The 27082-nt window shown below is 42.6% G+C and overlaps 1 protein-coding gene across 4 annotated transcripts in view; it reads right to left on the bottom strand.

Annotated features, from left to right (window-relative positions):
* The window catches only part of PRICKLE2 (prickle planar cell polarity protein 2), a 358862-nt gene that overhangs the window by 114397 nt on the left and 217383 nt on the right, over nt 1–27082 (bottom strand). For all 4 annotated transcript variants that reach the window (XM_082344699.1, XM_082344700.1, XM_082344702.1 and 1 more), the window contains one exon: nt 7442–7625. In XM_082344699.1, the coding sequence (XP_082200825.1) occupies nt 7442–7625 (184 nt within the window). The remainder of the gene's footprint in view (nt 1–7441; nt 7626–27082) is intronic.

The raw sequence follows: 27082 nt of genomic DNA, 5'->3' as shown, positions 1-27082 counted from the left end.
CTCAGTGATCTTGGTTACTGTTTTACCCCCAGTGCCTAGAACGGTGCCTGACACAGAGTAAGTGCACAGGAGATAAGGGAAGGAAGGAACGGAAAGAGCCCGATCGCTATTGCTTTGTCACGACGTTCTCCAGCGTACGCTCTGACTCATTCTTTCACTCTGACTAGGGGGGTACAATGCAGTGGAGGGCTTCCATGAAGCCCACCCATTGGAGATGGCTGCTAAAGAGACTGTGAGAGGCAAAGTAAGAGAGGCAGAGCAAGGAGCTACGCTTCCGGCTGACCTGCAGATCCTCAATATAGGCCATTCTCCTTTGTGGGGGAGGTTCTCTTTGCACTCTGAGCGGCCTACAGAAAACGCCCTGGGGACTCACTCACTCCTCCCAGGCCCAGGGACTGTGATGATACAGGTGACCCCAGGCACCGAGGAAGGGGGTGGCAGACCTCATTTCTACAGCAGACAGCCCCCTTAAGCCCGCTTGGGACACTGGATTTTTCAGAGTCAGGTGGCTCCGTCTGGTCCCCTGTCCAAGCTGCTCTGGCTCAGTGGAGCCAGAACTTCATTAGAAAGAAGCTGCACCTTTACGACAATCCCACAGCAGAGAACCTGGAGAACAGAAAGGCTCCTGGAGCAGCACAATCAAAATGATTTGATTAAAAGCCTTTGAATAGGCTGAGAAGGAATCCTGGATTCTGGTTAATCCAGAATGTTTAATGTCCCTCTTCCACTTGACATAACCTTCTTCTGTCCTGGACGGTCTTATGTTCCTTCCCCGCTTCTTCCTGCCTGCTCAGGGCAGTAGTAATCAGCAACACTTACTATAGCTTCACAAGAAGAGTGATAAGGAAACAATCATTTTATTGAGCATCTACTATGTGTACACACTGCCCTGGGAACTTTCTACACACTCCCTCACTCGGGGCCAGATCAGTCCTGGGCTCTCGAGGTCTAAGAGTATCAGCTCCTGGCTCAGGGTATCTGAGATTGAATCCCTCTCTGCTACTCCTTAGCTGTGTGACCTCAGGCAAGTTATTCCACTTCTCTGAGCCTTGCTTTACTCACTTCTAAAACATAGACAGGAATGATAATTACCGAATAAGGTTGTTGTAAGAATTAATTACAGTAATGCACACAAAGTTGAAAATGGTGGTGGGCACATAACAAGTGTTCGATGAAAGTTTAAGAATTTTCTTCATATTATCATCATCATCAGGAGGAAACTGAGGCTCCTGGAAGCTGAACAACTTTCCTGAGGTCGGAAAGGGATGGAGCAGTAGTCAGATTTACTGGACTCCGGAAGTGAGGCTCTTTCCCACTGGGCTATGCTGCTTCCCCTTCACCTGTGCCTCCCAATGGGTTCTCCAAATTTTACTGTGACACAAATGGTCCTCTGGTTTGGAAACACAGAGGGCTTCTGCCAGACCCTTGGTTCCTCACACTATGTTCCAGACCCTGAGCCTTGGAGCTGGCAGCACTGCCACGGGTTTGTGCTGCTGCATAGTCCTTCCCAAGATGTCACCCATCTGCTGCCCCTTTGCAACCTAAGACATCTCTGAAGCAGCTGGGATTATTAGGGGAATGTGCTTAGTATACATACTTTTAAGAGAAATAGAGGGAGCAGGAATAATGGATACAGACTAATTCTTCATGTAGAAAAACATTTAAAAGATCTTTATCTTTTCACTGTGTGATGCAATCCTGAACATCTCTGCTTCTGCAGAGGATTCTGGTGACCTGCCTGCCTCTTAACAAATAGTGGTGGGGTGCCTGCCACATGTCAGGTGCTGTGCTAGGTGCTGGAAAATTCCCGAAGAACAAAGCAGACAAGATCTCTGCCCTCCTGGATCTTAAAGCAATGTGGGGGAGCCAAATATTAAACAAAAAATTACGCTGCTAAGTAATTACAAGTTTGAGAGGCACTAAAAAGGAAAACTGTGGGGACTGTCAGAAAGCGTGGGACTGGAGACCTAGTCTTGTATTGGGAGAGCGGGGTGGCCAGAGAGACTCCTTGAGGAGACACAGTTAATCTGACATCTGATGGATGAGTAATAGTCATTAAATTAAAATGTAAAGCCAAATAAAGAATTTTAGGTGCCCTCAGCAGAGAGATTTTAGAGTTTCACAGGGCTCAAAACCAGCTAATTCACCCCCACCTTTAGGTAGTACTGGAGGGTCTATTTTGCCACATACGGAAGAATGCTTTGAAAGCCAAAAATTGGGCAATTACTTCTAGTATCCACTCTTCATCCTTCCTGCAATAGTCTGAAGTGAACGTTGAGAGTTCCAGACAAATAACCCAATGGCTATTCTTTATGTGCAAAAATACGGTTAAGGTCAAGGTAAAATGACTAACATTTGGTGACATCCACATTTGAGAACTCTCAATGGAACCTGGAGTATCCGAAACATCAATGAAAAGGACACTCAACTCAGGAGAAGCAATCTGATGGTCTCTTCAGATTTTCAAGGATCAGGAGTAGAAGCACTAATAAAAAAAACATATCCTCATGTACCCAATGAAGTCTATCCACCCAGAGGACGCACCGGTTACATTTCTGGAGGGCAGTTTGGCACAATGAATCAAAAGTCTTGAAGAGGTTTACACGTGACCTATCCACCTCTAGGAATCGTCCTGAAGGCGAGGAGCAAGCAAGTGTACAGAAAGGTTGGCTGCTACTGTTTACTTAATATAGAGAAAAGCTACGAAGGATGCACACGTTCAAAAATAGATTTTCAGTTCAGGGTTGTTCAATGGTGGTACTCTTGGCATTTGGGAGGGGTCAGTTCTCCTTAGAGCAGGATCGTCTGATACTTTTCAGGCTGTTTAGCATCCCAAGCCCCCACCCACTAAAATACTAGTGGAGTTCCCTAGTCATTTTGACAGTAACTACCCACTTCTGAGATTTTTTTTTTTTTTTTTGATGTGGACCATTCTTTAAAGTCTTTATTGAATCTGTTACAATATTGCTTCTGTTTTATGTTTTGGTTTTCTGGCCTCGAGGCATGTGGGATCTTAGCTCCCTGACCAGCGATCGAACCCACATCCCCTGCACTGGAAGGCGAAGTCTTAACCTCTGGACCGCCAGGGAAGTCCCTCCACCCCCCAACCCCTGCTTCTAAACATACATTTCCAAGCGCCCCTAGTGGTGGGTGGTGCCACTACAGGTTAGTAACCACCAGTGGAGAACTACACAGCCACTCCCAAAGATAATCTGGGTCTAAATATAGAAAAAATGCAGAAAAAAAGCTCACGATACATGAACCGAAAAAAATTTCAGGATAAATGGATACCATCATCACATTTTTTTCAAAAACAAAACAGAAATGTACCCCATATATATAGATACTTGTTACACACATGCAAAAAGGGTTGGAAAACAATTTTCCTTGGTTGGTAGAATTATGAGTAATTTTTATCTCCTTTCTTTCTTCTTATCTTTCCCTTTTTTTCAATGGGCAAGTCTTCCCATTATAAAAGGAGAAAGCTATTCCTGTTTTGGAGGACAAATGGTGACCCACCTGTCACCTGTTCCTCACACCATTTCACTTCTTGTTTTGACTTATCGGGAGGATGACAGGATCCACCTCGGAGAGCACTGGCCTCTGCTTGAGCAGCATGGGATCACCTTTTTCACTCTGCCAAACACTCAGCCTCCTTTCAAGGCAGCAGCTATAACACCAGGGCTAGGACCTGGTAGGTGCTCAAATAAAGGTTTGCTGAATTGAGTCATCCTTTTCTTGTCCTGACACGTCCTCCAGGTTCTACCATTACTTTTACCCAGTGGTTCTCAACTGGGGTGCCCAGCTCATCCCCCAGGGGCAATGGGCAATATCTGGATACATGTTTGGTCATCCCAATGTTGTGGGGAGAGGGTGGTGAGTGCTACTGACATCTAGTCAGTGGGGGCCAGGGATGCTGCCAATCATCCTACAATGGACAGGACCGCCCCGACACCAAGAATTATTCAGCTTAAAATGTCAATAGCACTGAGATTGAGAAACCCTGCTCACCGTTTTCCTTTCTTAAAGCTTGTTAAATAATTTCCAAATTCTTCCTAAAGTATTATCTACTGTAAATGTATCACCATAGCATCTCTAGGAGACAGGGCACATACAGTAAATTGCTTAAGCCTGAAGAGAAATTGGAGCCTTACAGATGAATTCAGATGGTCAGTCAGGGAAGACTCCAGTTCTCTGCTCTGCCTACGCAGGGCTCTCTGGATAATACTAAACACCTCATTTGCAGTGAGCAGAGGCAAAGGATCTGGGCAACTTCTCTGATCAGTTTTCAGTCCAGCCATTAAAAAATACAAGATAGAAGCCTTTCTTTTCCAGCATCGACTGTCATATTTATCATTTTCCACACTATTTTAAGGTTGCGTTTTGCAGCTAATGGATTTTTATAAAATTAAGTGCCCGTGTTCAAGAACACCTCCCTAAAACGGAGGTAACTTTCGTTCACATTATATTGAACTGAAGGCATTTCTCAGAAGAAATAGAATAATAAAGAGTGTCACCTGAAGGCATATTACCAACCCCACAACCAGGGAATAAACTGAAAGGTTTCTAACAAGAATGAAAACACATTACTTGGAACCCTAACTGGTCTTGACTATTTCTCCTCCAGCACAAAGCATTTTAATGTTCACTGTAATTTCTCTTGATAGAAAAATGGTTTTTCTCAAACCAGAGACAACTAACATCGTATTAAACATCAGAATTTTTATTAGTAAAAGGCATTTAGGGTCTCAAATTTTTCTAAAAGCTACTAGGCAGCTTTTAAAAAAATCTTTAAACCTATAATCAGTTCCATTAATAATAGACTTTAAAAGATCTCATAATTAAAAAATTTGAAGACCATTTTTTTCATGCAACATGATCCCCTGAAACACCTTTAATACAGATCCATATTTTATTAGGCAAATATAGAGCCCTTCAAATGGCTTAAAGAGACAGTCTCTCTCTGGAGAACAATTTCCTTTCTAATCAATCATCTGTATCATATAGGTTTGAGTAAGCGTAGGGAATAGAGAAAACCATTTAAAGAAAAATACAGTTATAAGAGACGGGAATATCCTGCCACCTGACATAATTCAAACCACTTGTTTAATAGCATTAATCATTTTTTAAAAAATTTATTATTTATTTATTTAAAAATTTTTTTTGGCTGTGTTGGGTCTTCATTGCTGCGTGCGGGCTTTCTCTAGTTGCAGCGAGCGGGGCCTACTCTTCATCGCGGTGCGTGGGCTTCTCTTGTTGCGGAGCACAGGCTCTAGAGCGCAGGCTCAGTAGTTCTGGCACATGGGCTTAGTTGCTCCCTGGCATGTGGGATCTTCCCGGACCAGGGCTCGAACCCGTGTCCCCTGCATTGGCAGGCGGATTCTTAACCACTGCGCCCACAGGGAAGCCCTAGCATTAAACATTTTCTTTCAAAACAAATCAAAGAAAGTCATTTTATGTTTTCCAAAGACGTTCACTTTGGATGAGGCAAGTGGCCTTCAAAAATACATAAGCACTTACTTTTGGAATTGGTGAATGTAACCAAGACCTTTAGCTTCTGCAACTGTCTGTTCTCTTGGGGCAGTAGAAAATGTTCTCTGAATATGAACATCATAGAATGATATTTAATGGCCTTAGAAAAGAATCTACCTAAGCAGGGAACTGAAAATAGCTTAACTTTGGAATTCCAGGGCCCAACTCAGCAGGAAGCAATGTGAATAAAAGAAGGGTGGGTCTCTTAGAAGCTGCTGGAAATGAGGTTAGCAAGAAAACGAAACAAGCTCACAGCTGTATCGAAACAAGTTCACAGCTGTATCAAGGTGTGAAAACTCACTGCTCAAGTACTGCCAGTAGAATCGTGACATCAAACACAGATATTCAGTCACCCACCACCTCATATGAGTTTCCAGATAAACTCAATCAAATACTCTCATTCTTCTTCAACTTATTCTTTAATAATACAGTCTTTACTGGAACAGAAGAAAATCAAGATATAACCTTAACCTACAAACTAAGAGAGAACACACTTCTTTTTTTCCGCTGATAACCCAACACAGAAGTCCCTTCAATTCTCATGGAGATGATTTTCTGTGAATGTTTCTATTCTAAGACATTTTCTTCCTAGTAAGAATCAGAGTAGAGATCACAAACCGGAAGTGCCTGTAGGGCGCAGGAAGATTAACACAAAAGGCTGAAATGGGCTTAGTGGAGACTAGGGTGACTTGGAGAGTCATTCTTTCTAAACACTTCCTGGAAAGAAGTACTAGTGCTCAACTCAATGGCCTGCACACAAATCCCTGAACAGTAAGATTTTAAACTTTAAAATTAAAATTTCCTAATTTTTAAGTGTTAGCAATTTTTAAGTATTAGTGACTAATTCAAAATTTAAATAATCCTTTGCTGGCTAAACAAATCCTGCCTGTGTGCTTGATTTCATCTATTCATTTACAACCTCAGAAAGAAAGAAAGAAGAAGAAGAAGAAATGGCTAATGAAAGACGAGATCGGGTGCATTCAAGGTGGTATGACCATAGACAAGAAATGGCTAACCAAAGAGATGTTATCAGGGTCCCATCCTTAAGTTCTTGGTGAATTCTTAGGTCTTCCCTAACCATAAAGAACCTTTTCTAAAAGCATCACCACATCTAAAGTTCCTGACTTCACATTTTAGGGTTTCTAAGCTTCAAAACATTGTCAAGACATAGAGAAGATCTCCAGAGGAAGAAACTTCTTGTGTCAGAGGAAGGGTATAGTGGTTGAACACTTAAGATTCTGATAAACCTGTCTCTCAAAGACGCACAGGGAAGATCATGACAATATCCAGCTTACAGGAGGGGCTTCTAAACCAACATGAGGCTCGTGGAGGAGAAAATTCCAAGGACCAAGAAATGCAAAGCAGAAGCTGTGTATCACTGAGAGAAATGCAGTGAAATGAAAGAAACCAAGTTCATCTAACCAAGCTAATAATATTTACAGCCTGTGGGCAGTGCCAAAATACTTCAGGAAATGTCAATGTCTTTCTTTGTAAAGCCAGGCCAAACTTTTGAACACAGCATTAGATCACTGGGAAGAATAAGGTAAGTCCTTATTTCCTTATTCTCCTTTACAAAGAATCTTAACATTAAGATTGATGGCCAATGTAGAACGTCCCTTCCCTCTCCAAAAATGAAGTTTCACTATCTAATGTTTCTAGACGTTTCTAGACAATCTTTTGGTAACAGTTAAAAATGGCAATACAGAATGAATTAGCCATGGCCCACCCAAGGCTCAGTTTCATTTCTCTTCCTGGTTTCCCACTGGGGCCCCAGACATCTTCATCCCATGTAGCCCCACTTGTCTGAATCAGCAAAGTCAACTCTCCCTTCTGAACTGGAATGAGGAAGGACGGCGTAAGACAAAGGTAAAAGGCAACCCCACAACTGCCCTCCCGTCAAGAACGGTACCTGTTCAGGCTTCAGCCCCGGCGGGACCCAGGCGTACTCCTCCAAGGCACAGCCTGAGTCGTCATCCGAGGTCGAGTTCCTCTGGAAGTCAAACATGAGTTTGCTGACGGTCTTCTCCATCGCCAGGGGCATCACCGTTACCATGTGCTCCTCTTGAGGGCACTTGCAGTGCAGGCAGATCTTCCTGCAAGCAGCAAAGGCGGGAGGTGAGAAGGAAGGCAAAAGAAACCATTTTTTCACTTGGCCTGCCACTCACCAGCCCTTGGATCCCAAACCATAAACACGTTCCTTGGCAACCGGCTTCGGGCATCTGAAGGAGAGAGCCATAGCACGCCTGTCTTTGTAGAAGGCGTGGCACTGCGTACCTGGAAACGTCCTGAGCCATCAGAGGCCACCAGGTAAGCACGCCAAGGGTATTTAAACGTGGACCGCAACCTTTTCTTCTAAATCAGTATCCCAAGAGGAAGGTCAAAATACTTTTTATTTTACTAGGTAGAACACTAGATATGGACCATGACCACAATTTCCTTGACTGGAATAGTAATTAAATATACACAATACATATGCAGACCAGAAATATTACCAGTAGGTTTAACAAACAGTGACAACATTCCGTTTTTATAAAAGGTTTCTAGACCTTAGGAAAAGGAAGTGGTTATAAAAATAACTGCAGGTGAGATTTTAAGAAGAGCAAAAATATTTTTGCCCATTAAACAACGCTGATCCTAAGATCTCATGGGAAACACATTTTCACCTCCACTAAAGATACTTGTAGGTTTGAAATTCTAATTAGAAACCCCAAATTACCCCACATTGGTAGCTTTTTTTTTTTCATATACAAGAGGATCATGCATGGGAATTATTTCCAAAGATAGCAGCCAAAGACACAATTCTCTCTCCGAAATAAAACATTTCTCTTTTAAGATTACCATCTGTTCCCTTTTCCATGGCTACAAAAATGATGAAGCAATAAAAATGCTGATGTCAGCAACACAAGAGCATTTCTAGCTTCTACCAGTAAAATAAAAAGAAAGGAAAAAAATAAAGGAGGAAAAAATTTTAAGAAAATAAGCTGTTGTACCTGTACTCTGACCTTCAGAATTAGTTTCAGTAGCACCTTATGAAACTGATGAAACAGCCCAGAATTCTAATCCCCATGTGCCTGAATTTTTTTGACAACAGCTTTGTGAAGATATAATCCACACACCATAAAATTCACCATTTAAAAGTCTACAATTCATTGGTTTTTAGTATATTCTCAGAGATGTGAAAGCATCACCACTAATTTTAGAACATTTTCTTCACCCTCAAAAGAAACTCCATGTGCATTAGCAGTAACTTCCCACCTTCCCCTCCCCGCAGGCCCTGACAACCACTAATCTATTTCCTGTCTCTAAGGTTTTACCTGTACTGGAAATTTCATATAAATGGAATCTTACTATATGCAGTCTTTTGAAACTGGCTTCTTTCACACAGCATGATGTTTTCAAGGTAAATCCATGTTGAAGCATGTGTCAATCTTTCATTTCCTTTAATTGCATTATAATATTCCATTACATGGATATACTAAATTTTGTTTATCCATTTATCAACTGGTAGACATTTGGATTGTTTCCACTTTTTAGTTTTTTTGAATAATGGTGCTTTGTTTATGTACACGTTTTTTTGTATGGATATATGTTTTCAGGTCTCTTGGGTATTTACCTAGGAATGGAATTTCTGGGTCATACAGTAACTTTATGTTTAACATTTTGAGGAACTATCAAACTGTTCTCCAAAATATCTGCTCTTTTTTACATTCCCACCTGTTAATGAACGAGTGCTCCATTTTCTCCACATTCTTGCTACACTTGACCTTGTCTTTCTTTTTGATTGTTGCCTAGTGGGTATGAAGTGGTATCTTACAATGGTTTTGATTTGTACTTCCTTAATGACTAATGATGTTAAGCATCTTTTTATGTGCTTATTATATATCTTCTTTGGAGAAATGGCTATTCAAATCTTTAGTTCATTTACAACTGTCTTTTTATTGTTGAACTAAAAGCATTCCTTATACACTTTCTGGATACAAGTCCTTATCAGACATATGCTTTGTAAAAATTTTCTCTCATTTGGTGGGCTGTCTTCCCTTTCTTGATGATGTCCTTTGAAACACCTAAGTTTTTGGTTTTGAGGAAGTCCATTTTTTTTGTTGTTCCTTATGCTTTGGGTATCATATTTAAGAAACCGTTGCTTGACCCAAGGTCATTAAGATTTACTCTTGTATTTTCATCTAAGAGGTTTATGGTTTTAGCTCTTATACTTGAGTCTATGACCCATTCTGAGTTGTGTTTTGTATATGGCATGAAGTAGGAGTCCAACTTCATCCTCATGTGGCTATCTAACTGTCCCAGCACCATTCAATTGCATTGACCTTTGTCAAAAATCAATTGATCATAAATGTAAGGGTTTATTCTGGACTCTCAATTCTATTCCATTGATCTACATGTGTATCCTTATGCTAGTACCATACTGTCTTGATTACTGTAGTTTTGTAGTAAGTTTTGAGATTGTGAAGTGTGAGTCCTCCAACTCTGTTCTTCTTTTAAAAAATTATTTTGGCTCTTTTGGGCTGCTGACATCTGAATTATCAATATAAATTTTAGGGTTAGCTTGCCAATTTCTGCAAAAAATCAAGCTAGGATTTTGACAGGGATCGCACTGAATCTTTAATTTGGAGAGTATTGCTATCGTAATAATATTAAGTCTTCCAATCCATGAGCAAAGAACGTCTTTCCATTTATTTCAGTTTACTCGAATTTCTTTCAATGATATTTTGTGGTTTTCAGGTACAAGTTTTGCACTTCTTTTGTTAAGTTTATTCCCAAGTATTTTATTCTTTTCGACATTATTGTAAATGGAATTGTTTGCATAATTACATTTTCAGATTGTAGCGTATAGAAACACAAATGATTTTTGTACCTTGATCTTGTATCTTACAATTTTGCTGAACTGGTTTATTAGTTCAAATAGTGTGTGTGTGTGTGTGTGTGTGTGTGTGTGTGTGTGTGTATTCCTTAGGATTTCCTATATACAAGATCACATCATCTGTGAATAGAGACAGCTGCATTCCTTCCTTTCCAATCTAATGCTGATTTTTCCTTTATCTTGCCTTATTGCCCTGGCTAGGTCCTCCAGTGAACAGAAGTGGCAAGTGTGGAGCTCTCTGTCTTTTTCCTGACCTTAAGGGAAAGTATCCAATCCTTCACCATCAAGTATTATATAATCGTGGGTTTTTTGGTAACTTTCCTTTTTTAAGTTGAAGAAGCTTCCTTCTATGCTAGTCATTGAGTGTTTTTATCAACAAAGGGTGTTGGATTTTGTCAGATGCTTTTTTGCATCTATTGAGATGATCAGTCGGTTTCTGTCCCTATTCTTTTAATGTCTTGGCCTGAATTTTGACACCAAAATGCATTTAAAGAAACAAAATCAGTTTTGTCCAGCCAAGTGAGGCTTGTCAGATTCTCCCACTTCCTGCCTTTCATCCGACTGAAGATATACCCAGACAGAATGCACACTTGGATCTGGTTTGCATCTCCCACCTCAGAGAAATTTCATCCAAACCCTGGCTATTGCTTTTAAAAATAGTCTGAGCTCATTTTAACAGTAACTCTTTAATTAATTAGCTACTGCAAAGAAGTCAGGGGTCTTGGGAAGCAGTCAGGGTTTTGTTTTGTTTTTTTCCCTCCAAAACTTTTTATGTCAGTTTATTACCTAAGGGAAGAAAAAAGTTTCAGTGTGTTTAAGCAAGTTTAGGAAGCTCTTTGGTGACTAATGGTTTTTTACTAGAAAGTCATACTTTTAGAACAAAACGTAGAGATCTTTTTTCTAAATGCAGTCTCCAGAATATTCATCAATGAAACTCATTTATTCAGCAAGGCAGGGAACAGCACACTTTTTAACGCTGGATGGACATAATCTAATGAACTTCGAAGCTCCAGAAGAAGGGACAAAGACAAGACGAAAGCAAAACACAGAATTAAAGAACCAGATCCATAATGAGTCTCACTGAGTAGAAGCCTGAACAGAAGGGAGAAAGGGGCGAGGGCTTCGGGCCCTCTTTAGTCATTCAGCAAATAACCACCAAGTACCTACCATCTGCCAGGCACTGCTCTAGGCACTACTGATACCCAACCAAAACAAATAAAGATCCCTCCCCTCATAGAACCTATATTCTCAGAGGGGAAGAAACAAACAATAAGCAGCAAACGTAACAACTCATTCGATCATATACAATAGCACATTAAAGCCGCTAAGTGCGATGCAAAACAAGAATGGTGAAGCAGGATAAGGGCGAGCACGATTAGCGCGGAGGCACACAGGAGCAGAAGGCACAGCACCTGACTTGCTTACACCTGACACGCACGAGCCCAGATTCGCACACCAGTCGTCCGAGAAAGGAAGTATCACTCCCACTTTGCAGAGAACAAAGGCTCAGAGAGTTTAAGCAACATGTTCAAAGTACACCTGAAATAGCCAGCAGAACAGAGATTCAGAGTAGGATCAATCTGACCCCCGAACCCTAATAATAACCTACAGAGGGCATACCTGACTCCAACCAGAGAATCGCCTTTCACTCCTGAACAACAAACACATTCAGAAAAATCAAAACCAAAGAGGAAACAAGAAAAAGGAAAAAGAAAAAAAGGTAAATCAAAACCACAAGGACCTGACGTATTTTCCCTGCTAGCTGCCTGCCTTCCATTCCTCATTTATAATTAACAGGTACCTCTGTGGCAAGGCATTATTATTTGCAGAGAATTTTTAACCTTTGAGTGCTTCCATGACAGCCTTTGGAGAGACTAATGTAACAACTTCTGTTTACAAATGAGGAACGCGAGGCCCAGATGCTGAGAAAGGTGTGGAGGGTCAGAGGTAAAGCCAAGAGCATTTCTCTTGGTCCTCACGTCTTTCTCTCCCTCTTGGCAAAATGCACACAGCAACACCCAACAGCTCTCTGTTTCAACACACTGATTAAAGCTTTTCAGGAGTGCGTGGGGAAATATATGATTTGGCTTTTTTTTTTTTAAATAGACATTTATGAAAATAGAACCTGCTAGTAAAGCAGGATTTCATTTAAAAACCCAATCATACAAAGCTTGCATTGGTTTCATTCTGTCAGAGGTGACATTCTACCTGTACATAATTGGGTTTGTGAATGACAGGTTTCCAAGGAATAAGGCATGATTCAGAGAGCAGACATCCTGCATCCTCCTTCTCCCCTCCCTCTACCCAGCAACAACCCTTGCCACCCCCCGCCACCCGAAACCTGCAGCTGTAAATTCATTCGTTTCCGTATTCAGAAGCCACAATTGGCTCTTCCATGAAATACACAATACCGGCAGGTGAAGGCTCTCTTTTGAACCGTCTCAAAGTACTCTGGTCATCTGCACCAGTGACCACACCATTTGCAAAATGACTAACAATTTATACCAATTAACTCACCTACCGTGATTCCGAAGGATTCATTATAAATAGATTGGGGGGCGGTGTGTCTGTTGGGGGGGTGTCTCATCTTTGAGATGTTGACAGGTTATTTATAACACTGAATCCTGAACCACAATGTCTTGTTTTGTGTGAGAAGCGATAGGATGAAGGCAAGAAAGGAGTCTTCCGTTGTCACACGATGCTGACAGTTCAAGTCATAAACTGCAGGATTCTAGATTGGGATAGGATTGGAAACATCATCAAGTCCTCCCCCTCCCCGCTTTCCTTCTTTCTCTCTTTCATCCCTCTTCTTCTCCTTCTTCTTTTTTTTTTAATGAGAGGAAAATATTTTTTGCAAAAGAACTCCCATGTGGAAACTCAATACATAAAACAGAGCTGCCCAAGTTGATGTGACAGAAGGAGGCCCGGAGCCCAACTTCTCTCAAGCTCAACCTTCTCCCAATATCCAGGCATTTTCATGGTCCTAACCTCCCAAGGGTTCCAAAGACACAAGCCTGGAAATCAGCATACTTCCCAGGACAGTTCAAGGTCATTTCTAGTATTATCAAAATATGAAGTAGGTGCCCAATAATTTGACAGATGGAAGAAAGACAAAAAGAAAAACAGAGGCTATTGATGGCTTTTAAAGAGACAGATAATTCCTAATCATCAAACTCTGCAGATAATGATGATTCTAGTCATAGGAAATTGTATATCCGGTTTCTAAGACATTACATGGAGATGACTGGGGAGCACTGATGTGCCCCAATGACTTTGATTTGATAGGACTGAGACAGGGCCCCAGAAGTGCATGTCCACCAGCATTCCAGGTGATTTTGACATGCACTTGCAGGACATTTTTCTATAGCCAGCCTCCCAGTTAGAAGGGGAGCACGTGAGTCAGAGTATAGTCTGAAAACTGGCGTGTTCTACCAACATTACCGGATGGTCTCTGGACAATGTACATTTTTAAAACTGTTCCAGGGGATCTATTCGAACCCCTCCTGACTACCATGTATTAAACTCGTATCACTAAGCCCACCTGTCACTCAGCCAGGTACCTCTGGGGCATGTGTGTGAAGAGATGCTGGTGAGAAGCAGGACGACATCAGCCACCAGAACAGTGTCTCTCGTTGCCAGCCTGCTTTCGGTCCTGCCTTCTACCTCCCCTGTGGTATGGGCTTCTGTGTCCCAAGTCCATGGTCAGATCAGGTTCAGGCCACTTTTATGCACAGGGTCAAAGGACAGACTGCTTGAAGAGTGGCTCAGTCCCAACACAAATCAAGTGATAGATGAGGAATGCATAGTTCTGGGCTCAATATGGCAACGCCTCAGGCAGCTGAGATCAGGTGTGGGAAAAGACACTTTTGTTAAAGACAGACGGCTAAAAGAACCCAAAAGCCTCCATAGCTTTTTGCTAAATAATAGATGTGTCCTAGGTATTTAAATTCTTCCATGACTTGAGTTCACTGAAGGCAAAAGAATTAACTCCTTTTATTCTTAATAAGAGGAAAAGAGGAAGCCTTTTTCTCCTATGGTAATTTAAAGTTACTACCTCCTTATCCTAAAAAGAAAAGCAGTATACAATGTATGTAGAAAAGAATCAGGAATTACAGATAAGCAAGAAGAAGAAAAATAATTCAAACACTCACAATCCCAGAGATAATCACTGTTAAACAGAAACAGCTGCTGGTCCCCTTTTTCCCTCATGTTAAGAAACTAGAGACCAGATTTCATTCTATGTGCACGCCATCAGCGAGGACCAAGGGACGAGACTCTGGCCTGAAATAGAAAGATATGAGCCAGAGCTACCCACACATGTACACACAACATTCTCAGCAAGGAGATGTGCATTCTTCAATGCAGATAAGTCGGTTTGTTCTGATCTGGTGCCCTGTATCAGGATCAGAGAATTTATTTATGTAGCGTGGAAGACGCCAAAAACGTGGGAATTGCATAGACACTTACGGGTATCACAGAGTTAAGTTAGGTTCCTCAGATAAAAAAACATCTGAAAACCAGATTTCTACAGCTATCAATTTTCTGTGCAAGTAGGGAGAGATGGGGCATGGATAATTTAAAACCACTAAGCCCTGGCTCTGAATTGTGTCTTTGTACATCGGTCACAGACTCTCAGAGGTGTGATAACGTATGTCACTGCCAACCACCTAAAGGATCTGTCCTGGGCAGGAACCAGCCTTCCCCAGTCTGCTCTGCTGCCCAATTTCCTCAAATTTCCAATGAGAACTTATTGGAAACGTATCACACACACGCAGAGCACCAGCCTAAAATGAGCCAAAAATTATTCTCAGTTTACTGCACTCTGGAATAGCCTTCCCACTTTACCTGTTTTTTTACTAAAAAACAGGTAAATACGTGTTTTGAGTGAAGAGAGATTGTACTGGGCTGCAGGCTGCCTGGATCTAATTGAATAAAGAAACAGTGGGTATTCTTTTTTTTTTTTTTTAATTTTATTTATTTATTTATTTATCCATTTATGGCTGTGTTGGGTCTTCGTTTCTGTGCGAGGGCTTTCTCCAGTTGCGGCAAGCGGGGGCCACTCTTCATCGCGGTGCGCGGGCCTCTCACTGTCACGGCCTCTCTTGTTGCGGAGCACAGGCTCCAGATGCGCAGGCTCAGTAATTGTGGCTCACGGACCTAGTTGCTCCGCGGCATGTGGGATCCTCCCAGACCAGGGCTCGAACCCGTGTCCCCGGCATTGGCAGGCAGATTCTCAACCACCGTGCCACCAGGGAAGCCCGAAACAGTGGGTATTCTTAGCCAAAAAAGGCATCACCGTGCTGAGTAAGTGAGCCGGCAAGAATTGGAAGTGGGGTCCCCCTGCTTTAAGATATCGCTGAGATACTCCCGTGAGGAATAAGTCAGAATTGTCAAAACTGAACTATCACAAAGAACACTACCTGTTCCCCTCCAAAATCGCATGCGTCACATGATCACATGACCCAGGCACAGGGCTTCAGCTCCTACCTTCCACATGCCTCACAAAAACACAACCGGAGGATGAGAAGACAGGAAGGCAGGCAGGCGGGATATATACTTGAGGAGGCTGGCTTGAAACGAAATGAGATGAGGATGCTGCAAGAGGCGGAAGTCTGTCCCCAAAGGGTCAAGGACCCCACACCACAGGTCTGAGCCCCAGGGCCCTGACTCCAGTACGTACTTTGCTACTGGAGGATGGCCGGTAAGGGTGAACGCGGCGGCTGTATTTATAATATTAATATTATTTCTTACATTTACAGAAGGTTTATAATAGTCATTTTGTTTCACAGTTTATCTCCTTTATTCATTCTCAGCAGCCCTATAAAGTTGGCATTTTTATCCATTTCACGTATATGAACTATGTGTTCTACAAACTCATACGCAACTTGACTGAAGTTATACAGATTAGAACCTACGCCGTCTGACTCCAAGACCAATGTTCTTCCCACCACCTTGTTTTAAGGAGAGTGGCCAAATCTTCCTTCTTCTCTTCTGTGCATCTTTCCATCCTTCCCTGCATCTTTCCAACCATCCTTCCATCCACATCCATCCAACCATCCAGGCAGACAACAGTGACTGAGCATGTACTGTGTACTAGGCGCTGTGTGAAGATGCTGGTCATACAGCAGTGATTCAGACAGTATCTCTAACCTCATGGGGCTTCAAGTCAAGTGAGGAAGACAGACAACAAACAGTCAGGTAAACACATAGATAAACTTACCATTTATAGGCTGTGATCAGTGTCATGATGGAAACAAGCAAGGAGATGAGAGAGGGGCCGAGGGTGGATCAGGACAGGCCTCCCCACTGAAGTGACATGTGAGTTGTGACTAGAAGACGAAGTAGGAAGCAGCTCTGAGAAACACCGGGGAGAGAGTTTTCCCGGCAGAGGGAAAGCAAGCAGAGGCTCTGAGGTGGGGAAGAGCATGGCACGAGTCATTCTCAGGAGGTGGTGTGTGGCCTCCCCCATCACAGTCGGCGTGGATGACAGGGACCGAACTGGCTGAGCCACTGCCTGTCCCAAAGCCCAAGCAGCGATGTGAGATTCAGGGGACGGGGCCATCTTAGTGGGTGTAGGAAAGCTCTTCCTTTCTCCTTAATCCCCTTCCCCTTGGAATTCCTATATTCCTCTGTCTTGATACCCAGACGTTGGCATATCCTGTTATTTGCAGCCTCACTGGCTCCTTAACCCCCTCCCCCCAGCCACAATACTGTGTTTTCCCCCTTTTTTGGCAAACACTCCGTCTGAATGAGGGACCCAGGCATGAACCTTGACACTTGCCATGTCTGGAAGCAAGATTTCTATCTCTGTGAGAAAGGAAAACCGGTTTCCTAAAAAACACAGAAGCTCAAGGGCGGAGACTGTGACAGGGCCAGCTGGGTACGAGGCTGGTGTGAGCACAGAGCCAAAACCCGCTGCCGGGCCCATCCAACTCCCTGCCCTCCGCCCGGGCTCCAGGGGCTCTGGCCATCTGCACCAAGAGGAGGTTGTCTCTCCCAGGCACTGCCAAAGTTGCTATAGGATCATTTTTAGTGGCAGTTGTTTCCTCTCTTAATATGTCAATTCATATTTCCATGAAGAAACATACACAGTGCCCTACTTCAAACTAATTTATCTTGGAATTTTTAAGCAGTGGAAACACATTTCCTTAAAAAAAAAAAATAAGCCTGTTGGGTGACTTTTCATATTCTGAGTAGCTCTTACCAGACTCTGATTTCCAGGTCTGATGTCTCAGCAATTGAGGAATGATGTCTTGGATTGGGTTTCCCCAGAATCAGATCCTCGGAAGGCATCTGAACATAAAGAAGTTTGGGAGGTGATCCCAAAAAGGCCTGAGAGGGAACTGGAGAAGGGAATCAGGGCAGGGAAGGATGCTAACACAGGGAGAGGTAATGGGCAGCTGAAGCTCTGGGCAACTGAGACTCATTTCAGTTGAGGAGCTTCGGGAGACGGTCTAGAACATTCCTCAGAGATGTCCCACTGCAGAATCAAGGAGGCAAGAGTACTTATCCCCCAATTCCCAACAGTCACCGGGTGAAGACCACACCTGGGCCCCCGTGGCCCACCCCACATACGAGACAGGCAGGCTAGAGCAGAGAGTTACAGCTGCTACCGAACGAGGAACCATGGGTCAGGGTACCCTGGAAAGGCGAGTGCCAAGGGGGAAGAGGGTACTACCGCAAGTACTCGCTGCAGGCAACTTCATTTATTAAACAATAATTCGCTGAACATCTACTATGTACTATGCATTCTGGTGGTGGTTGTGAGGGATTAAAACAAAAAACAGTAAGGAGCCCCTGTCTGACTGGGACACAAAGATCTAGGCCACAAGGAGCTAGAGCATAAATTTCAAAGTCAAGAGTACTTGTGGGGTTAGTTAAAAGAGTGTCCTTGTTCCTAGGAGATAGACGCTGAAATATACACAGGTAAAGGATTATGCTTGTCATTTATTTTCAAAGGGTTGAGCCAAAACAATAATCCATGTGTATGCATCGCGGGCACATGCAAAAAAGAGAGGGAGGAAGGGAACTAGCAGCACCAAAGTGCCAAATGTCAGCCACAGACATTTCTAGAAGGGTGTCTGGAAGTTCATTATGCTATTCTTGTAAACTGTATATAACACTGCAAGTTTTCAAATTAAGTTTTGAAACAAAGTGAACAGTCCTGTGACTTTGTTGTTAGGTCAGTTATTAATAGAAAACCTACCAAGGACTGGGTACCGCATACAACTTGCTGAGTAGGAGGTTGCTAGGTAAAAAGAGAAGGAAGGAGTATTCCTGACAGTTGAATAAAGGCACGAGGTGAGAGAGAACAAGGTGTCATCAAGATATTGAGAGGAGTCTAAGACGGTGACAAGCTAGCAGCTGGAGGACGACACATGCAACCCAGGTGAAGGAGTTTTAACTTTATTGTAAACATGTTCACAGGCTAGTGAGGAATCTGCCTACCAAACACGCAGCTAGCTAATTGAGCATCGTAATGAGTGGAAAGAGTGAGCCCTCAAAGGAAAAGAACTTGGCTACTGATGGTGTCTCCATGGCAACACTGCTACCTCCATCACTGCATCCATAGGAAAGGCTGTGGGTACCTAGAGAAGCTCTGATTTCCTGAGCTGCTGTCAGACCAACCGCCTCCCTAAGAGGAAACCAAGGTAGATGGAATGGTTATGCCTGGATCAATTCCTCCATTTCTCTTTGTCCATATGTTAACCGTGATTTTATGGCATGTATGCTTTTGCTTCATTGGACGTTGAGCAGATCACGTTCCAAGAGCTCCTCCTTTCCAGATGAGTCGTTCAGGGGAACAGTTTCTGAGGAAATGACTGCACACTGAATTCTAACACTCCTCACCTCCCAACTTCAAGAATTGGAAGACTCCCCAGAATATCTCTTTGTTTGCCTTTCTCTTCCATGTCACCTGCCCAAGTACTTGTTCAGTCTCTACCTCCTGTGTGTAAGAAGTTGGCTAAGCCCATGTAGACCAAATCCGAAGCATTAAATATCCCCTAAGTACTTAAAAACAGTATATAGTGCAGTGGATTAAGATATTAGATCTTGGAGGCACAGTGCCTTGGGTTCAAATCCTAACTGCCACTTCACTGAGTTGCTATTAGGATGAAATAACTGAATATCCACAGCACGCTGAGTATAGTGAAATCTGACTCTGTGCCAGCTTGCTAGGCCCTACGCTCTGGGTAGGGACAAAAAGTAAAACAAGTCAATAAAAATAGTCATGGTTCTGGTTCTCTAGAAGTCAACCTAACCCCTACTAATATATTCTAGTTGGGATGGAAACAGATCAATGGAAAACAGATGGGTGGCAAACAGGTCATTTCTACAAGTCTTTATGAAATACCTAGTATAGACTTTAAGGTGTGCTGGACTGAGAAAGGTAATTTGATTATTATCTTTACCGAAGGATTACTTACCCTTTACCATCCTTTTTAATATTTCAAGGTCACAGAAACGACCTTGGTTTCTTACCGAGATACAATAAGGCAGACAGGTTTGGATATTAAATTAATGACCCTGGGACTGACCAAGTACTTCAGAGCTGCCCACGCACTTGCAATTCAGGGAATTCTCTGAATTGCCAAAGATCTCTACAAAGTTAGTCAGAGGAACAGGGGTTATTATTGCCATTTTATAGAAGGAGAAGGGGGAGCTCAAAGAAGCCAAGCGCTGTGGTTGCTACTATTAAATGTGGTGTGTCTAGAACGCCACATCTACTTTTTCTCACCCTGAACCAGGAAAAGTCAAGTCAGTTTGGTTCTACTTCTAGGGTATGCTTTTTCCAACTTTCCTTTCGAAGAAGACATTTTCAGAGTGTACACCGGGTTCTGTGCTAAACACTTTCCACGCATTCCTTATTTAATCCTCACAGCACAGTTAAGAGATGGAAATTATTAATATCGCCCTCATTTTGCAGATGGGAAAACCAAGGCTCAAAGTGTTTCTGAAACGTACTCAAGCTCCCACAGCTGGGAAACGATGAAAATGGAAACGCAGACCTAGATCTGCTAGATTCCAGAGCCCTTCACCAAACACCTGAATGCCTTTCTGAGGCCCCGTCAGACTGACTGCACTGGTTCCTTAATCCATGTAAAACAAGTTGTGCTTTTCTCCCTGTTCACATAGAGGCCCCCAAATCACTGGCAAGTCATAGGAAATTCTTAAGTGGCTGCTTATTAATAACATTTTCAGTTTATATTAGGCTGCCTTTCATCCAGCTCCATACACAGAGAACCACTGAAATCCAGCCATTTCTGGTGTGGACGTGGGCCAGCTGGCGAGAGCATCCCTCAGGGGCTCGGCTTGTGGGGATTCTGGCAATGGTCACACCCTTCAAAACTTGACAGGGGCCCTTTAATACCCGTGCTGAAGGGCTGGAGGTAGAGACTTCCCAGAAATCCATGATCCTCAGTGAATGAGGCCAAGGCTCAAGATGACCCCAGCGGACTTGGGAAACAAGAGTGTCAAGAAACTGGGTGTTTACCAAATACCGAGGCTGGAAGTAAGGCCCCGCAATTGAGACTGAGTTAGACACAACAGGGAGAGATGTTATTTTCAGGAGAGACCTGGCTTCAGTCAAGTCCAGGGAAAAACACAAAACCCATTTCTCAAGGTTTCCCAGAGGGGGGTACAGGCAAAAAAGGCAAGATGCTGATTTCCCCTCTTCAAGCCCGATCCATGGAAAGGTTTTTGTGGTTTTGTACTGAGCCACGACTAGTCTCTTCATGCTGCAGCAGTGAGAGGATGGAGGCAAGTACAGAGAAAGAAAATAACGTTTCCTGGTTTCATGTTTTATTGGAAAGAAGCCCTGGATGAATTGAATTCACATGGTCTACAGAAGTGAGACATTGAAAATAGTTAAGAGTTTGTTATATTCAGATTTGACAAGGTGACGTTTGAAGGATGTATGTCCCCTAGATGCACCTCCTACCCCCAAACCTGGGGATGTAGCAAGGCCCACGTGCTTTTGGCTGAGCTGAACAACAGCCCAGACTGTGGACTCCCCTGGTGCATGGGATGAGTGACCTCTACTCACCATTTCTACCTTTACCCTTCTAGTCCAATTCACCATCACCTCCTGCCTGGGCTATGGCAACAGCTTACTTATTCTTCCCTGTATCCACTCATTCCTTTCTAGAATCTATTTTCTACTAACTGTTTTGTTTTTTAAAACAATGGCGATAACACTCAACTCCCCTGCTTAAAAAGCTCCACTGGCTTCCCACTACAATTAGAATAAACTACACACTCCCTAACCTTGGCCTCCGAGATACAATTTAATCTGGCCCTTTCCTGTCTCTCCAACTTCATTTTGTCCCACTCCCTACCTTCTCTACCATGTTTCAGCCCCAATGACCTTTTTTTTTTTTTTTTTTTTTTTTGAGCCCAATGACCTTTTGTTTGTCCTTTGTGCTTGTGTGTGTGCAAAGGCCATCCCTCTCTTAGGATCTTTGCAGTGGCTGTTTTACTGCTTGGAGCATCCTACCCTGAGCTCTTTATGAGCTGGTCTATTTTTCATTATCCATGTAATCACTCAAAGGCACCTCCACCAAGAATCCTAAAAAAATTGCCCACCTTCCCTTCTCATTCACTCTCCATTCTATTATCCTTTAATTTTTTTCTTAACATTTGTCACTGTCAGAAACTATTTTACCTGTTGCTGTATCTATTAAATGTTTTTCCCACGATAATATAACTTCCAAAAGCTCAAGGAGGTTACCTTGTACCTAGAACAATAAGCATTCAGTAGGTAGTTCTTTAAAATTTTGAATCTCTAATACCCAGCCCAGAATCTAGCTTGGCAGTTCTCAACTAGAGGCTGAACGCTTCATGGGCACACAAAGAAGATAGAACAATATGTAAAATTTTCACTTTTTAATATTTATTTTATGGAATTACTAAAAATGTATATTGTTAAAATGATGCCAAATGTACAGTGTGATTTAACTATGTGATCAGTAGTACATCATCAAAACCACACCAAAGAAAGACTGTCTTCTTCCGGGATTAAACAACACAAAGGAAAGTTAGGACAGAGAAGAACATATTTATGTTGAGAACAACCGAGAACTGTATACCATAACTGCAGTGTAACTTAATTCCACTAAGTGTATTGCAAAATGTCCAATATTTGAAAGAATGCCTTGAATATAGAAAGACTGAAAACCCCCAGTTTAACCTAAAGTAAATGTTCAGAAAAAACTGTTGAACTGTTAAGTGAATAATAAAAAGTATCTGAAACAGAGAAGAAAGAAATACTCTTGTGGCTTTGGCATCTGAGACTACAGCCCTCAATTTACCCATCTATAAAATGGAAGAGAACCAGGTAATTCTCCTTCCAACTCCACAGAGCTTCATCTTATTTCCTGGGTAGCTGTGCAGAACAGTGATGTATTTCTATAGGGCCAAAGGATAGTGTCTTCCAGTCCCAAGTTAACCTTAGGAGAGTTTCCTGGATGAGTTTACAACCATCTACCATCCAATCTAGCACTTCTTATTAACCTTTCAGGTGACTTTACATGTTTAAGAATCTGATGAAAGGCGGGATCCTCTCCCTTAAAAAGGTGAACATACATACATTCATAGAAAATTCTGCATTTAATTTCAAAAAGTTCATCAATCTTTGCTGGTCCTTTGGTGCTTGTGGGTCCTGAGTTAAAAATACCTGGTTTAGAGAACTGGCTAAGTGTAAAAGGTCTTCTCTGCTATTCCTCACAGGCCCAGAGACAGTGCCTTATATCTTGCAGATGTTCTATTTCTCACTCTTTGCACTGTTTTCTTTTAAAAATTCAAAATGGCACACGATATCATCACAACCACTTAGGATGCTGAATCTTAGAAATTCAATGATACAGGATTGAAAACAATTTTTAAGCATGGCAAGGGCAAACCACACTGGTGTTTACGCAGCCCAATTGACAAGGTGAACGGAAGGCAGGATTCAAGCTAGTCTGATCAAAATCAAGCCCAGTGATTAGGTTGCTATTTGCCTTTCAGAAGCCATTCAAGCAAGAACTCAAGCTCCTGCTGTTGAGACAGGCACATGTGAATTCTTTGCTCTGCATTTTCACCCTGCTTCCTAATGAGGCAGGTGTTTCGAAGTGGTGGCCCAACCTGCACAGGAAGCAGGGGAGGGGCTTAGGGTAGGGGATTCATTGTCCCAGTTGGTGGCAAGCTTCTAGTCCTTACAGGCTCTCCAGGTGACTTCTGAGATGATGACCTCAAATGCAAGTAGGAGACTTAGGCAGTAATTTAAATGAACTCCTGAATCTTGATAGATAAGCTGTCAGGAGAGGGCTTTAGCTGAGGGCATCACGGCTGTGAGCCAAGAGCAGCCACTGCATATGCACTGGCCACCTAGCCAATGGCTGAGCTGCCCAGAGGAGGCCTACAGGAAACAGTTCATTGTAAAGCAGGTATTCCTCTGGAAGCATCAGAGCAGGGAAGCTGGATAAAGACCCTACATCCTTGGTAATGAAAAGTGACGGGAACCTTAAGAATGGTCACCATATTAATCAGAACAATAGGATGTAGATCCCAGAGAAAGAAAAAAAAAAAAAAAAACTATGAAAACCTTAACTAAAAATTCAGCTAACTAAAACTTTCAAAAAGCTTGCAAGCCATCCACTTTGGGGAGGAAGAATAAATGCAGAGTAAGTGGAAAACAGAATTTCTTTTCAGCATGCCTAAGCAATTAATAGGTGTTTGATATATATTTACTAAATTGAAAGGAGAACAGGACTTCCCTGGCAGTCCAGTGGTTAAGACTCCACGCTTCCACTGAGGGGCGCAGGTCTGATCCCTGGTCGGGGAACTAAGGTCCCGCATGCTGCACAGTATGGCCAAAAAAAAAAAAAAAAAAGGAGAATCAACTTCCAGGGAGTGTCCAAGGGTAGACATGACATGTAAGTTAAATCTCTTAGGGTAACTACAACTGATGCATACAGGCTACCTGGATTGCTGTGTTGAGTAGGATTCTGAAGTGGTGCTGGAGCTTGACAACAAGAGTGTGGTGTGTCATCAGTGAGGTCCACAATGGACGAGGGAGATGGGGGCCTGGCGATGCAGGTGCTAGGTATCTGCCATACTCCTACTAAGATTGGGACATTTCTAAGAATGGGGTTCAAGCATGGGTACACATGCAAATAAGAATACTTTTCCCCACTGAAGATTTCCTCTGTCATTCAAATAGAAGCTTCTAGAGGAATAACAAGGAGGGGTGAGGGAAGAAAGCAGACATCTGTTTATCCTGCTAGATCACAGCCTGGGGTCCAGTGAGCGGTGAGATATCAAACTCAGATGATGCTCACAATCAACCCACAATCAATCCACTTGCAGGAAAGTCGTGTTCAGGGTAATAATTTACATGGCTGCCATATCCTCAATCACAAGACACAGTCAGTCGGGTAACTGTGCTTTTCTGTAAGGCAGAAAAGTGATTGCATATATTGTCCAAATTTGCAAAAACAAGATTGAAAACAAAATGGGATTTAATTCTAAACAGCCAGAAATTCAGTTAATCAGAACCTCCCATTCCTCTTAGCTGACACTTTATTTCCTAGCTGAACAACCCAAGACAAGAGCGCAAACACCTGTGCTCTTCGAAACTTCACAAAGCATTTGACTTTAGTTAATACAAATTGGAATATTTTTTTCCCTTAAAAACAATACCATCCCATCTGGGAAACACCAGCTTCTTATAATTTCAGGTGTGCTAAACATTTATAAATAATACATATCATACAAATAAATGCATTTATTTATATGGTATGCTTGTATAACACACAGAAGTTCCAAGATTGTTCACATCTATCATTTCTACAAGTTGTGCAAGCTTCAGAGTCAAATGATGTGAATTCAAATCCCAGCTTGGCCATTTACTAGCTGTGCGACCTTGGGCAAGTTGTTCAACCTCTCTGTGTTTAGCTTCTATAGAATGCAGCTGATAAGAGAACCTACCTCATAAGGTTATTATGAGAATTAGTTAAGAGACAGCACATAAAAAAATAGTGAGCATGGTGCCAGGCACACAGTAAGCAGTCATTAACTGTTAGTTATTAATTACTTTCATTACTCCGCAGAAGGAGAAACTGAGTCACAGAGCAGCTAAGAGATCTATTTGAGGTTTACTCCGATAAGGAATGACACAACTGGGACTCGAACCTGGGCCTTGTGAATTTAGTCAAACTTCCTTCCCTGTGCAGCCCTCAGTGCTTATTACAAGGCTGGCTGAGAAGCAGCTGTACCAGCATCACCAGGGAGCTTGCTAAAATTGCAGAGTCTGCATTTCATCAACACCCCCAGGTGTACACACATTAAACTGGAGAGGTCTTGGTCTCAGGCGCTCTGCAGGATGCTCGCAAACGTGACACAGCCCAGAGGGCCTCTGAGAGTGAATGAGCGGCACCGACACACTGAGGGATGCAGACACCCGCCTCTGCACTAGTCTGAAATATCCAAAGGTCAGAGGTTTTTGCAGGAAGCTCCGAGTCACTCTCTGGAGGGCTACCGCTTCTCATATTCCAGCGCATATTCACAACACACAGAGGTCAGGTCCAGATATAAAACCTGACCTTTCAGTTCTCCGCCCAAGAGCAGCCGATGGTACAAATCACACGCCTCCACCGACAAGGCTGAATTCCTTCTGAAAGTTCATACTCATCCAGGTCAGTGCTGGAAGAGAACTTACAGACCATCTAATTCAGGACCTACATTTTAGGGAGGAAAGAACTGAGGCTCAGAAAGGGGAAGCACATACCTTCTAGTTAGCGCCTGATGTGCATGCAACGGGCAATCAAAAGCCAAGAAGCCTGGCCCCCTCTCTAGATCCCACTAGCCTCGCAGCAGAATCACCCAGTTCCCTCTAGTCCAGCAAAAGGGCTGCTTCCATTCGCCCGGAGCTTTTACTGCTCATCAGAGTGTGTCTTAACTGACTTTCCAACAAACCTCACACTGCCATTCTAAAAGCCACATTCAAAGCTGGAGGTGAACAAGCTACTCGGTTCTGTTTTGTACCTGATACAGTCTCTTGGCTGTTGCCAATTTTACCAAAAGATCCAGCAAAAGGATTTTAAATCAGTGGCTACATAATGAGGTATTTCTCCCATGAGGGTTCCACAGAGAAGATCTAGAAGGCAAAGAAAAAACATTCATAATACATTACAGTAAAAAGTGTAAGGAGGCCCAGAATGGTGGACATCATTCAAGCTTTGGAGGATGATTATCCTGGGTTTGAATTCCAGCTTTACTCTTTCTTATCTGTGTAACGTCAGGCAAGTTACTTAACTTCTAGGAGTCTTGGTTTCTCCATTACTAAATAGAGTTAATAATATCTAGCTGTGTAATTGCTATAAGAATTAACAAGGCAAGGTATGTCAAGCACCCTTCACATCAACTAGAACATGGTAAGTGTTTAACCTATGCTACTTATTACCTGTTCTACATATTCACACAAGCACTAACACAAAAACTATTTCAGACACATAGATACCCAGAACATACACTGACATATACACTAACAGCTATCCTGAAAAATATCTGACCCTGTGACCACAGAAAGTATAGCTGTTTCTCAGTTGAGTCCTGGAACTTTCATGAACAAGCATCTCTGAGGACTCATACTGATGAATGGATGGCAAGAAAAGAGCTGGAAAAATGGCATCC

The sequence above is a fragment of the Balaenoptera borealis genome (genome assembly GCF_965194805.1).
Source record: "Balaenoptera borealis genome assembly, chromosome: 12".
Classification (NCBI taxonomy): domain Eukaryota; kingdom Metazoa; phylum Chordata; class Mammalia; order Artiodactyla; family Balaenopteridae; genus Balaenoptera; species Balaenoptera borealis.
Note: the sequence above shows the minus strand (reverse complement) of the source record. Positions and strands in the feature narration are given on the sequence as shown.